The sequence below is a fragment of the Elephas maximus genome, chromosome 15 (assembly GCF_024166365.1).
Source record: "Elephas maximus indicus isolate mEleMax1 chromosome 15, mEleMax1 primary haplotype, whole genome shotgun sequence".
NCBI classification, from domain to species: Eukaryota; Metazoa; Chordata; class Mammalia; order Proboscidea; family Elephantidae; genus Elephas; species Elephas maximus.
The window spans coordinates 71,384,783-71,399,180 of NC_064833.1; the positions used below are offsets into that span (position 1 = coordinate 71,384,783).

Below are 14,398 nucleotides of genomic sequence, written 5' to 3' on the forward strand. Positions count from 1 at the left end.
ACTGCTATTTTATAAAAGCAATTTTGTAAAGATGACATGACATCAAAAGTAAGTTAAAAATATACTTCATACTGGTGAAAGAATGTCAAATGTAGAAAATTTCAGGGATAGTTATAATCTACAAAACACTATCACATACAGTATCCCTCTGATTTTTCATAGCAGCCCAGTGAGATATTATTATTTTAATACTATCATTATTATTATGTCATTCTTATTCTACATATATAGAAACTAAGACTTAGAGAGCTTAAATGACTCATCAGGATCACCCAGCTAATAACGGCAAGGCTGGAACCAAACTCAGGTCTTTGGGCTTCGAATCAAAATCTCCATGATACAATGAGAAGTAATTGCTTATTCAAGCCAAGAATTACTACTCAGAAAAATGACTCTACAGTTGTCACCAATCAAAAGAGAATTTTTAAAGATCAGCAAAGGCAGCTTTTGAGTTCTGTACTAGGCAAAAATTACGCAAAAAGAAAAAAAAATCCCTTCAAACTACATCTTTTGGTGTTCCTCTAGTTCTTTCCTACCACCAAAGCGATATATTTAGGAGAAAGGCATTCCAAGTTCCCTATACTCTGTAATTTTTATATTGTGTGAATTGAGGTTTAGTATATTCTGGAATTTAATATTTTTAAATAAAATTAGATCCCACTTTCACAAAATAAAAGGCACATAAAACAATACATACCACTTAATAAGTGTGGGATTATCCATAACAAACTAGACCTATTATTAAAATGTCGTCTTCTTGGGGAACTACAAACATGTTAACGCCAAAGGCTACAAAGTCTATGCGCAAATGCCCATTTAGAAAAGTCCAGCTTTGAATTTAATGTGATCATGAAATGGGGCTTCAACCAGAGTTAGGGTTGCGTTATGCATCTCTGACTCCCACAACCACAACGACAAGTTTTGATTTATATCACAGTTGGGAATGAGCCTCAAGATATTGTGCAGGAAGTTAACATTTGGCTTTGGTATTCTCATGGTTGTACCAATACTGTAGTTAATAGTATAAACTAGGGAACCTATTAAGCAGCACATCCAATTTGTCTGTGGTTCCACTGCCCTCTAGTGGTACTCTGAAGCTAGTTATTAAGCGTGTTGTTAACATTCAAAAGTCAGCAAAACCCGTTGCCCTCCAGTCGATTTTGACTCAGTGCTTTTCAAATCAGGGTGGGCAGACCAGCAGCATCAGCAACACCTGGGAACTTCTTAAACATGCACATTTTTTAGCCCCACCTCAGAAACTCTGGAGATGGTGCCCAGCAATCTGTTTTCATGGGCCATCCAGGTAATTTTGATGCACATTAAAGTTTGAGAACCACTAGTCTGAGGGTATACTGTTACTATTTGAAGTAGGAGTGAAAGTATGTGGATGCACAAGTGCTCTTTTACAAAAGTATTGCTCATAATTTTTCTCCAGTTTTTCTAAATTTCAAAAGGCCTTTTATATGCACAGAATAACTAGGGAAAAAGCTTCCAACTTCATTGAAATATAAGTACTATAAAGCCATGACTGAACAAGATAGAAAATAATGGGATACACAGAAGAACTAGATGGTGCCTGACTACCACCACAAACCACTGTGACAGGGATTACAATAGAGGGTCCTGGACAGAGTAGGAGAAAAATGTAGAACAAAATTCAAAATCACAAAAAAGATCAGACCTATTGGTCTGACAGAGACTAGCGAAACCCCTGAGACCACAGCCCTTGGACACCCTACTAACTCAGAACTGAAGCCACTCCCAAAGTTCACCTTTCAGCCAAAGATTAGACAGGCCTACAAAACAAAAAATAACATGTGAGGAACATGCTTCTAAGTCCAACCAAGTACATGAGATCAAATAGGCAACACCTTCTCAAAACCAAAGACAAAAAGGCAGGAAGGGACAGGAAAACTGGAAGTATGGAAACAGGGACCTCGGGGTGGAAAGAGGGCAAGTGCTGACACATTGTGGGATTGCAACCAAAATCATGAAAATATGTGTACAAATTTTTGAATAAGAAACTAAGTGCTCTGTAAACTTTCACCTAAAACAATAAAATTTAAAAAAGAAAATAATGGGATAAAATAAATAAAAGTGAATTCATTAGATATTAAAAGTTCATTTTAAGAGCTTGCTAACTAGGTAATACATCTAATCAGGATCTACCCATCGACTTCTTGGCTCTAAAATCAATGGGAAAACACTGTTTGTTGGGTAGAATGAATTTTCAATCCAGGTTTGTGTGGGGCATTTAATATACAGGCTCTTCAGGAGATGTACATTATATTCTATCCATATATAAATTGCCATAAATAAACTGCTATTTCCCATTAAACATACTGATAATTGAATTATTCAAATTACCAGTGATAAACTCCCACCTCCACTCTGAACTAAGGTAGAAAAATATTTGGGTCAGACTTTTAAAAAATTGTATTGTGGGCAAGTAATTTAATAACTATTCTAAAAATCATGTATAACAATGCCATCTCTAGGCTGCTGATGGTCATTTAACCTACTCATTATGCAAAGACAGCATGGTACCACAGAAAATAAATTGGACTTGAAGTCAAAACCTTAAGACTTGGTCTATGTAAACTTTGGCAAGTTATTTGGACCCTATGAATCTTGGCTTCCCCAGTTAATCACCGTGATAACACTAATATCTATATTGCAGTTTTTTGTGAGGATCAAACAAGTAGGGATAAAAGAGGTATCGAATAAAAGGAGGTATACACACCATTTTAAATAAAATATTACATAAAGATTATTAAAAATGTTATAGACTGATAAAAAGGTGAGTATAGCTCCTAGTAAACAAACCCTCCCACAAATAATCACTACAAACCCTGTACAAAACATAAAAAACAACTACTTGAGAGCAAAGAAAGCCAACAGACACTGGGGAGCAGTCAACATTTGGAAGAAGGAATAGCACTGGGTGAAGACAGGACACTGAGTACCAAAAAACTAGATAGAATACCTGCAGTCTTAGTGGCTTTAAGATCCAGAAGACAGAGAGTGGGGTGACCAAGGCAGCCGAAAAAGAAAGGGGGGAAATCCTGGGAAGGAGAGAGAAAGCCTCACTCATATATTAACTCTGCCAAATCTGTAGCCAACCCCTGAACTACGCATACGAGGGGCTGATTCCAGGTAGCCCAAACCAAATCAAACCCACAGCCGTCAATTCTGCCTCACAGCAAGGCTATAGGACAGAGTCCAACTGCCTCATAGGGTTTCCAAGGCTGTGAATCTTTACAGAAGCAGACTGCAATATCTTTCTCCTGTGGAGCAGCTGGTGGATCTGAACTGCCGACCTTTCAGTTAGCAGCTGATTACTTAACCACTGTGCCACCAGGGCTCCTTGCTCTCAGCCAAGAGAAGGCTAAATAAATGAACACTCTTTAGCTTTCAGAATTTACAGTTCAAGTTAACTGCAATTCATACCCCCACTGAGAATATGCATTTCTAACAAACTCCCAGGGACTTATACATAAAAATCTGAGGATCTTGTTAAAATGTAGATTCTGATGCAGTATATCTGGAGTGGAAATGCAAATTGTCAGCAGGAACTTGTTAGAAATGCAAATTTTTAGTGGAGGTTTGAACCAGAACGAACCAGTTTGAAGCCCTGGTTAACTTTAGCCTGCTAAATTTTTAAAATAATAATAATAATACTCCTAAGAACAAAACAGAAACAAGAGGGTCTGCAACGCATCATTCATAATGTCCAAGATACAATTCAAAATTAGTAGACATAGGAAGAAACAGAAAAATGTGGCCCATACTCAAGAAAAAAGGCAATCAATGAGGACCAATCCAGAGATGACTCAGATATTGGAATTAGGAGACACGGATTTTAAAGCAGTTATAACTACAGTCAAGGATATAGAGGAAAATGTGCTTGTAATGAATGAAAAGATAAAATCTTAGCAGAAAAATAGAAACCATAAAAAACAACTAAATGAAAATTCTAAAACTTAAAAAGACAATATCTGAAATTTAAAAAAAAATCCATTGGATGAGCTTAAGAGTAGATTGAAGATGAAAGAAAACATCAGTAACCTGGAAAACAAATCCAATCTGAATGACAGAGGAAAAAAAAAATAAACAGAGCCTCAGGGGCCTGAGGGATATTATCAATAGATCTAGCATATGTGTAAGTGGAGTCTAAGAACAGTGATACAGGGTGTCTTATTCATCTAGTGCTGCGATAGCAAAAAAACCACAAGTGGATGGTTTTAACAAACAGAAGTTTATTCTCTCACAGTCTAGGAGGCTAGAAGTCCAAATTCAGGGTGCCAGCTCCAGGGGAAGGCTTTCTATCTCTGTTGGTTCGGAGGAAGGTCCTTGACATCAATCTTCCTCTGATCTAGGAGCTTCTCAGGTGCAGGGACCCCAGGTCTAAAGGACACACTCTTCTCCCAGCATTGTTTTCTTGGTGGTATGAGGTCCCCATGTCTCTCCACTTGCCTCTCTCTTTTATATCTCAAAAGAGATTGGCTTAAGACACAACCCAGTCTTGTAAATTGAGTCCTGGCTCATTAACATAACTGCCACTAATCCCATCTTATTAACATCATCGAGATAGGATTTACAACACATAGGAAAATCACATCAGATGACAAAATGGTGGACAGTCACACAATACTGGGAATTGTGGCCTAGCCAAACGGCTATACATATTTTGGGGGGACACGATTCAACCCATGACAAAGGGGCAGAAAAAAATATATAAAGAAATAATGACCAGGAATTTCCCAAATACGGACAAAGACAAAAATTTATAGGCTCTAGGAGCTCAAAGAACTCTAAGTAGAATAAATACGAATGAAAACTACATCCACACATCATAGCTAAACTAAAAAAAAAAAAAAAAAAACTAAAGCAAACCAAAAATAAATAAAGCTTGAAAGCAAAAAAAAAAAAATTACGTTCAGGAGAACAAGAAACAAGGGAGTCAGAAGATAGTGGAATAACTTCTTTAAAGTGCTTTAAAAAAAGTTAATCCAGAATTCTATATCCAACAAAAACATCCTACAAAAATGAAAGTAACATAAAGAAATGTTCAGATAAAGGAAAGCAAAAAGAATTCATCACCAACAGACCTAAAACCACAGAAAATGCCAAAAGAAGTTCTTCTCTAGGCTAACAGGAAGTGATACCACATGGACATTTAAGTTGTCAGAAAAGAACAAAGAGCACTGGAAACGGTAAATATGTGCCTAAATATTAAATGAACTATTTTTCTCTTTATTTAAAATATATATGACTATTTAAATTAAAGCATGCAATATTATATTGTGGGGTTTATGACATACAGTACCTATGATAACTATAGGATAAAATATGGGTAAGAGGGTAAATGTACCTATATGGTTCCAACTGCCTTACATTTTAAGTGAAGCGATGCAATATTAACTTTAAGTAAACGAAAAAAACAACCCCGTTGCGTTGAGTCAATTCCGACTCTCAGCAACCCTAAAGGACAGAGTAGAAATGCCCCATAGGGTTTCCAAGGAGTGCCCGGTGGATTTGAACTGCCGACCTTTTGGTCAGCAGCCATAGCTCTTAACCACTACACCACATAGACTATGAAAAATTAAGGATGTATATGTAATCCCTAAAGTAACCACTCTACAAATTCTGCAGAAAATTATACTTAAACGCCAATAGATAAAATAGAATTCTAAAAAACATTCAATTAATTCGTGAGAAAGGAAAACAGAGCAACAAAAAAACACCTGGACAAACAGAAAATAGAAAATGGTAGATTTAAATCTGACCCTATCAATAATTACATAAAATATGAATGGAATAAAAATGCACCTATTACCAGCACTTGTCAGTCCTTGCTAGGCACAGCTATGCACCTCATTTCCATCCTGAGAGCACCGTAGACATGACTTACCGCTTCCTGTTGCTGTTGAGTCGATTCCCACTCATAGTGACCCTACAGGACACAGTAGAACTGCCCCACAGGGTTTCCAAGCAGCACCTGGTGGATTCGAACTGCTAACCTTTTGGGTTAGCAGTCGTAGCTGTTAAGCACTGAGCCACCAGGGCTCTAGACAGGAGTTACTCATCCCCTTCCCTAGGAAACCAAAGCTCTGCTGATGTTTTCAAACAGCCAGAGACCACTAAGTTGTATAATTTAGGATGTTCCACAAGTCTTTCTGCCTGCATAAAATTTCTCCACTACAAATTGCTGCTGTGTCTGAAATGTCAAGCACTCATTGGGATAAGACTCTACTTCCAAAGTGTCTCTAATAAAATGCAAATGCTCTGCCAGGAGTATACATTAAACCACTAGTGCCAATTCCTATTTCTTCAAAGACTGGTTTATCTGATACTTAATAGCAATGCTGCCTTTGAGAAAATGGGACAGCTTGTCAGAGCAGCCCCTCTTGAAAAGCAGAGTAGGACACCATAGGGATAAGGGGAAACAAGGACACTGGGGCCTCTGGAGAACAGAGGCTAGAGAGAGTCAGAAAGGAAGTAAATACCAACAACTGATGACTGGATAAATAAAATGTAACCCATACCACATTATTTGGCAATGAAAAGGAATGAAGTACTGATACATGCCACATTGTTGAACCTTGAAAATATTATGCTAGGTGAAATAAGTCAATCACAAAACACCATATACAATTTCTTTTATATGAAATGTCCAAATCAGGTAAATTTTTAGAGACAGAACATAGATTAGTGGTTGCTGGGGGAGGGGGGGGCGGTAGCAGCAAAGGGAGGTTGGAGATGGAGACGACTGTTAGAGAGTACAGGGTTTCTTTTGGGGGTGATGGAAATGTTCTAAAATTGGTTGTGGTGATGGTTGCACAACTCTTTGAATATACCGAAAATCACTGAATTGTACACTTTAAATGGGTGAACTGTACATATATGAATTTTATCTCAACGAAGCTGTTACTGAAAAAGCAGGAGGAGGAGACAGAAGAGGAAGGAAGGAAAGGGGGAAGAGAAAGAGGAGGGAAAGATAAGGCTCTGTACTCAGCTACCCCTTGAACCTCAGTTCAAGCCAAGAATAACCTATTTCAGTAGCTCCACCACAAACCTCCTGGTTGACTTACCTCAAAAGCAATTTTCTGGAGGACTAAAGTGCTGCTTGACATTAGAAGGGGGCAAGGTAGTGTGTTGTGGGAAAAAAAAGTTTTTAAAAAGCTAATCCTAGAGTCAGAGAGAACTAGATTCAAGAATCTGTTCTACCAATTAGTAACTGTATATTTTGGGATAAATCATTTAATCTCTCGATAGTTCCATTTTCTTGTACGTATGTGAATATGATGAATACTAAGATTTCCTTGGGCTCTAAAGATTTTATGACTCAAAGACTCTGACTTAAGTGTTGCCATGAGCTTAACAATAATCTCACAAACCATTGCTCCTAACTTCTTTTTCTGCCTTCACGGCTCACATATATACGTATATACACACACTCAACATGCAAAGTTAAGGAAATATGCAATAAATGAGATGCCTTATAGAGGGATCGTGTGCCCAGAGTCCCTAGCTCCTACAAGAGTTACTGCTTCTTAATCTTCTCAAACAGTAGCATAGGGGATATCTGATTGAGTTTTATATACTCAGTGTAATTATGTAAGAGTCTCTAGGTGGCACAAACAGTTAAGCACTTGACTACTATCTGATAGGCTGGCAGTTCGAACCTACCCAGAGGTGTGTCGGAACAAAGGCCTGGAGATCTGCTTCTGAAAGATCACAACCTTGAAAACCCTATGGCGCACAGTCCTACTCTGACACATATGGGATCGCCATGACTCAAAATTGACTCAATGGCAACAAGTTTGATTTTTTCAGTTTTGGTTTTTGGAATTATATAAATATAACCACTTGTTATTTAATTCTTGCTTCATTTACTACAAAATAAAATTGCAAACATTACAGTAAACATTCTGAAAGATAGCTGGTCCGATTCTGTGAATGCTTCCATGTGTAACCTTTCCAAGGAATAGATCTGAATTCTAAACATGTTTTGTATCCACAACAGTACCTAGTAGAATGCTAGGCACAGTTAGTGCTTAATATTCACTTATCGCCTTCAAATACCTTTGACAGTTGAAATATGTTGTATCCATTGAGTTTACTCTTCTTGCCAAGAGCTGTATATTAAATTCTAAGACTAAATATTTAACTGCCAATTTTTTTTATTTGTAATAGAGAAATTTATTATTTGAGGACTCATTTATGAAGGGCTGACCTAAGAAGAAGAAAGAGTAAAGTGCTGAGAAAAAAAAAGAAAGTTTGATGGAGGAATGCTTCATTATTTCCATAGACTGAGCCAAATCCAACTGTCTTCTGTATTGTTCATAGGGCCAAAACTTACTTCTTACTAGAAGAAATTATGAACAAACCTAATCAAATGATATTTGGTTACAACTATTTTTAGCACAGATAGAATTAATATCAATTTCGTTAAGTATGCATTAATTTAGAAAAGCCAAAAAATAAGTAAATAATGAAAACTTCAACAATCCTTTCAAACGTACATCAGTTCTCTTTTGTACTTATGGAACTGGGGAGTTCCAGGAAATGAGCATAGTAAGTATTCAATAAGGATTTGATTTTTTCCTTTTTCCCTCTCTTCTCCTTTCCTCTACTCAACCTATCCCCAACTCAAAATATATTCACTAAACCAAGACAACAGAGGAAAAAAGACAGAATATTCCATCTGCTCTTCTCTTCCCTTTCCAGTTCTCCACAACAGAAACATCAGCTTTGGTTCAGGAACAATGAGGGAAAAGTTGGAGGGAAACTTGATTCCAGTCTTTTAATTATGAAACCCAGACCATTTCTTCCAATTCACGCTCAAAATGGCAGCTGTACCAGGCAGTAGGCAAATATCTGAGTACCCAGGATCTTTAAAACCAAATGAGAAATTAATTTAAGTGATAAAAATATCATTACGGTCTATCTCTCACATTCACAGTTAATGTACTGGATTGATCTCATATTAGAGAAGGCAAAAATAAGTTCAGTAAAACTTACATGTGATATTGTTCTATAATTTCCACATTCTATGACAAATCTGTCTTGGAAGAAGTACAGCCAGAATGGTCCTTAGAAGGGAGGATGACAAGAATTTCGTCTCATGTACTTTGGACGTGTTATCAGGAGGGATCAGTCCCTGGAGAAGGACATCATGCTTGGTAAAGTAGGGGGTCAGTGAAAGAGAGGAAGACCCTCAACAAGGTGGATTGACACAGTGGCTGCAATGATGGGCTCAAGCATGGCAACAATTGTGAGGGTGGCGCAGGACCAGGCAGTGTTGTACTTAGGTTTGCTGTGAGTCGGAATTGACTCAACTACACCGAACAACAGCAACAACAACAGAAATAATAGACAAAACACACACAACAAGTTTTTTTTTTACTAACCAATGAAACACAAAATAAGAAAACATATTTCATAAATGAACAGCTTATTCCATTAGGAAATACCTCATTCTACAATCTCTTTGAACTGGTTTTCCATCAGTGTGATCCGGTTTCTTTTCTCCACTTCTATTTGGGTGAAAAATCCCATAATAAACAATAAGAAAAATAATTCCAAGTAGAAAAGTAAGAACTACAGTGATACTGATAATTAAAAGATAGTCTGAAATAAAAATAGAGGGTGGGCAGACCCAGAATGCAATCAGTATGGACAATGTGGCCAGTACCTTTACAATATAATAACAAGACATTGGACATTTGGTATTCTGTCCCTTAACATTAAAAAATGTAAAGACCAGAATGAATCCAACAATAGTCCTGTATAAGAATTCCATACCTACTGAAGCACAAAACTGAGTCTGGTTTTTAAATGCCCATATTATACCTAAAAACCAAAGAAATAACAACAGAAGTAAAGCCATCTTAACATTTAAGAATATTAGAAGTACAACACTCAGCATCCACGATAATAATGTAAACAGCTTGTAAAAGAGATACGTGAATTTGGGAGAAAGTCCATTAAAGGGCTTTTTATCAGGCAAGGATTTCCTTAGAGCTATTTGATAATCAACAGTTGACCACGATATAGCACAGCAAGAGACCATGATGGCTGCATCTACAAAACAAAAAATATATATTGTTATGGGAATAATAACAGCAATATTAAATCTACTATACGCCATACATGGCTCATCTGTAAACATACACCCATAAAAACACATAAAGTACCTTATATACTAATCTCATTGAAACTTTTAGGTAGATATTAATAGTCCCATATTACATATGAAGGAACTGAGACTTGGAGAAGATATATTACTTGACCTAAATCACACAGCTATCAAGTGGCAGGGCAGTACTGGGATTTGAACCTAAATCAACCTGGTTCCAAAGCTGATGTACTTTACTAGACTGCTTTATGATGATTTTGAATAAATTCATTGGACAAATATTTATTACAAAACTGATATAGCAGAAACTGCATACTTTGATAGTTAAGAGGCTACAACTCTGAGTTCTAACTTTTTCTGTCTATTTTACTTTGACTTTGGGCATATACCTAATTCACTAAGAGACAACATCATAAAATATAAAGAGAGCCATTAAATAGAAAATTTAACATAAGTATGAAGTATAAAACAAGCTCATTTTCCCGTATCTTGACAATAATAAATCAAATGAACAAATATGTTCTAAAACTTACAGATGTCTATAACTTCAATATCTTTACCCTATTTCTTTTCCCAGCCAATAACAGAAAACCAAGGTCATCACTACTTTGGAAAGGTAAGTCATTACCCTCATTTTCAAGCTGGAGGCTTTTATAAAATTGAAAACAAAGATATTAGAGAATTGGAAAAAAAAAAAGTTTAGAGCAGGATACTTTGGCTCTCTTGCTCTAATTTTCTTTGATTTCAACTTGAACTTGAATATGAGTAATTGATGTTCTGATTCGCAACCCCTCGCCTTGTTTTGACTGAGGATATTAAGCTTTTCCATCACCTCTTTCCACAGATGTAGTCAATTTGACTCCTGCGTATTCCATCTGGCGAGGTATAGCCACCATTTATGTTGGTGAAAAAAGGTATTTGCAATAGAGAAGTCATTGGTCTTGCAAAATTCAATCATACAATTTCCCACATAGTTTCTATCACCAAGGCCATATTTTCCAACTACTGATCCTTCTTTGTTTTCAACTTTTTCATTCTAATCACCAGTAATTATCAGTGCATCCTGATTGCATGTTTGACCAATTTCAGGCTGCAGAAGTTGGTAAAAATCTTCAATTTCTTCATCTTTGGCCTTAGTGGTTGGTACGTAAATTTGAATAATAGTCATATTAACTGGTCTTCCTTGTAGGCGTACAGATATTATCCTGTCATTGACAGCAACCTTGAGTATATCCCACTGGAATTTAGAGACCTCATACTTATGTTAAATTTTCTATTTAACAGCTCTCTGTTTATATTTTATAATGCTGTCTCTTAGTCAATTAGGTATACACCCAAAGTCAAAGTAAAATAGATAGGAAAAGTTAGAACTCAGAGTTACAGTCTCAAAAGCAGATTTGACACGTTGAACACTAATGACCAAAGATCAGACGAGTTGTGGAATGACATCAAGGATATCATACATGAAGAAAGCAAAGACAGGAGAGAAAGAAAAACCTAAATGGGTAACAGAAGAGACTCTGGAACTTGCTCTTGATCATCGAGTAGCTAAAGCAAAAGGAAAAAACGATGAAGTGAAAGAGCTGAACAAAAGATTTCAAAGGCAGCTCGAGAAGACAAAGTATTATGACATGTACAAAGACCTGGAGATAGAAAACCAAAAGGGAAGAACACACTCAAGCTGAAAGAACTGAAGAAAAAATTCAAGCCTCAAGTGACAATAGTGAAGGATTCTATGGGGAAAAGATGAAATGACACAGGAAGCATCAAAAGAAGATGGAAGGAATACACAGTAACTATACCAAAAAGAATTGGTTGACATTCAACCATTTCAGAAGGTAACATGTAATCAGGAACCAATCGTACTGCAGGAAGAAGTCCCAGCTGCACTGAAGGCATTGGCAAAAAACGAGGTTCCAAGAATTGATGGAATGCCAATTGAAATGTTTCAACAAATGAATGGAATGCTGGAAGTGCTCACTCGTCTATGCCAAGAAATTTGGAAGACAGCTACCTGTCAGCCAAATGGAAGAGATCCATATTTATGTCTAATCCCAAGAAAGGTGATCCAAACAAGTGCTGCCATCTTCACCGTTGCAGCTCTTTCTTTCTCGCCTCCCCCCCTCCCTGTGCCTACTCGTTCTATCTTTCTCTCTCCCTCTCTCTCTGGGTCTCTCAGTCTCCTGGTTCCAAGAGCTTCTCAGCAGAGAGGTTCCAGGTCCAAAGGACATGCTCTGCTCCTGGCTGTTCTTCCTTCATGGTGGTGAGATCCTCTCTCTCTTGCCTGTGGGATGGCTCACCTCAAGCCCAGCAGGATGGCAAAAGTGACCAGTCCCTTTGGTGGGCTAAAGTTACCCTATCTATACAGTTGCACCCAATCACCTGGGTGGGAGTTACAAGACCATTGTGAGAAAGGCCACACAAGAGCCATTTACTGCGCTGCAGATTAGTAAATAACAGAGCTAGAATTCTCATCCAGTTTGCCTGATCTTAACACTACACTATGTTGCTGTTGTTAGCTGCTGTTGAGTCAGACCCTGACTCCTGGTGACCTCATACACAATGGATTAAAATGGTGCACAGTCCTGCACCATTTCCATGATCAGTTGCAGATCAGACCGTTGTGATCCATAGGGTTTTCATAGGATGATTTTCCAAAGTAGAAAACCAGGCCTTTTTTCCTAGTCTGTCTGAGTCTGGAAGCTCTGTTGAAACCTGTTCAGCAACATAGCAACACACAACCTTCACTACAGACAGGTGGTGGCTGCATATCAGGTGCACTGGCCAGAAATCAAACCCAGGTCTCCTGCATGGAAGGTGAGAATTCTACCGCTAAACAACCAACACCCTTCTAATACTTCACTAAGTGCCTTTGATTCCTAATGTCTATCTAATTGACACTGCTAGTTAGACTCTATTTTCCATTTCCCACTTACCTACCTGCTTCCAACACTTTTTCTTCTGATCATATTGCTGCCCTACCTATGCACTATGCTCTATCCAAACTGGATTCCTTGTCTTTCAAACCATACCTTTGCTTATGCATTTATCTCGATCTGAAATGCTCTTGCCCAATCGCATCTAAAGGAGCCCTGGTGATGCAATGGTTACGAGTCCAGCTGCTAACAGAAAGCTGGCAGTTCCAAGACACCAGCCACCCCGTGGGAGAAAGATGTGGCAGTCTGCTTCCGAAAAGATTACAGCCTTGGAAACCCTATGAGTCAAAATCGAGTTGACAGCAACGGGCTAATCACATCTAAATAGATTCTTATTAATTTCTTTCAAGTTTGACACTGAATACTAACACCAGTGAAGAAAACATACAACTCCCACATGCACTAAATAAGACCATAACAAACTAGTTAATATGTTGTCAATTCTAATCACTCATTTCAAAAAAATAAATCATTTTTTAAATCTTTAAATACCAAGATTCTTAAAGCACAGATACTGAAGAAATGGGTGCTATTTTCCCAATTTTGACAACAATTCAGAAAATATACATGATTTTACCAATAATACGTTGTGAAGCTGGAAGAAAATTGTCTAAATTAAAAATAATTTTTCAAATTCAATCAGCTATCCTAGAGGAATGATTCTACAGAAAATTGTATTGTAAAATCATTATCAAGAGTCAAAGAATATGCAGTCAAAAAATTTAGACAAAAAAGTACTAAAATAATAAAAATATATTACTTTTCTGCCTTTTTTGAAATTTGTGGAATATGTCAGCTTTTTTATATCTGTAATTTGCTGTGATTTATTTTTATTTAAAATATTTAAAATAATTATTTAGTTTCATACTCAATTTCAGTCTTTCTCTTAAATAGCATTTCTCTGAATGTTTTTGTTTTATGCCTCCAAAAAATCCATGTCCACCTCTGCTTAACCTTCCTCCTAGACCATACAAAAAATATAAAGACTTTAACTCCATTTATCCCCTACCTAAAAATTGTTACCACTGAGTCAACTACAGCTGGTGGCTACCCCATGTGTGTCAGAGTGGACCTGTGCTGCTTAAGGCTTTCAGTGGTTGGTTTTTCATAAACGGATCACTAGGCCTTTCTTCTGAGGTATCTCTGGATGGACTCCAACCTTTCAGTCAACAGCTGAGCCCATCAACCATGTGCACCATCCCCTACCTGCCTAACATATTACTGTTGTCCTATGTTTTCAATCTTTTTTTTCTTAACTTTTTATTTTTGTTTTATACAGTGTTCATTGGATTCATCCACATATACCACTTCCTTGCTT

At 37.2% G+C, this 14,398-nt stretch overlaps 1 protein-coding gene across 1 annotated transcript in view; it reads right to left on the reverse strand.

Moving 5' to 3' along the window:
* Window positions 1-9,460: 9,460 nt before the first annotated feature.
* XKR9 (XK related 9) overlaps window positions 9,461-14,398 on the reverse strand; it is a 38,406-nt gene continuing 33,468 nt past the window's right edge. Inside the window, exon 3 of the mRNA XM_049853561.1 lies at window positions 9,461-10,089. Within this exon, the coding sequence (XP_049709518.1) occupies window positions 9,461-10,089 (629 nt within the window). The remainder of the gene's footprint in view (window positions 10,090-14,398) is intronic.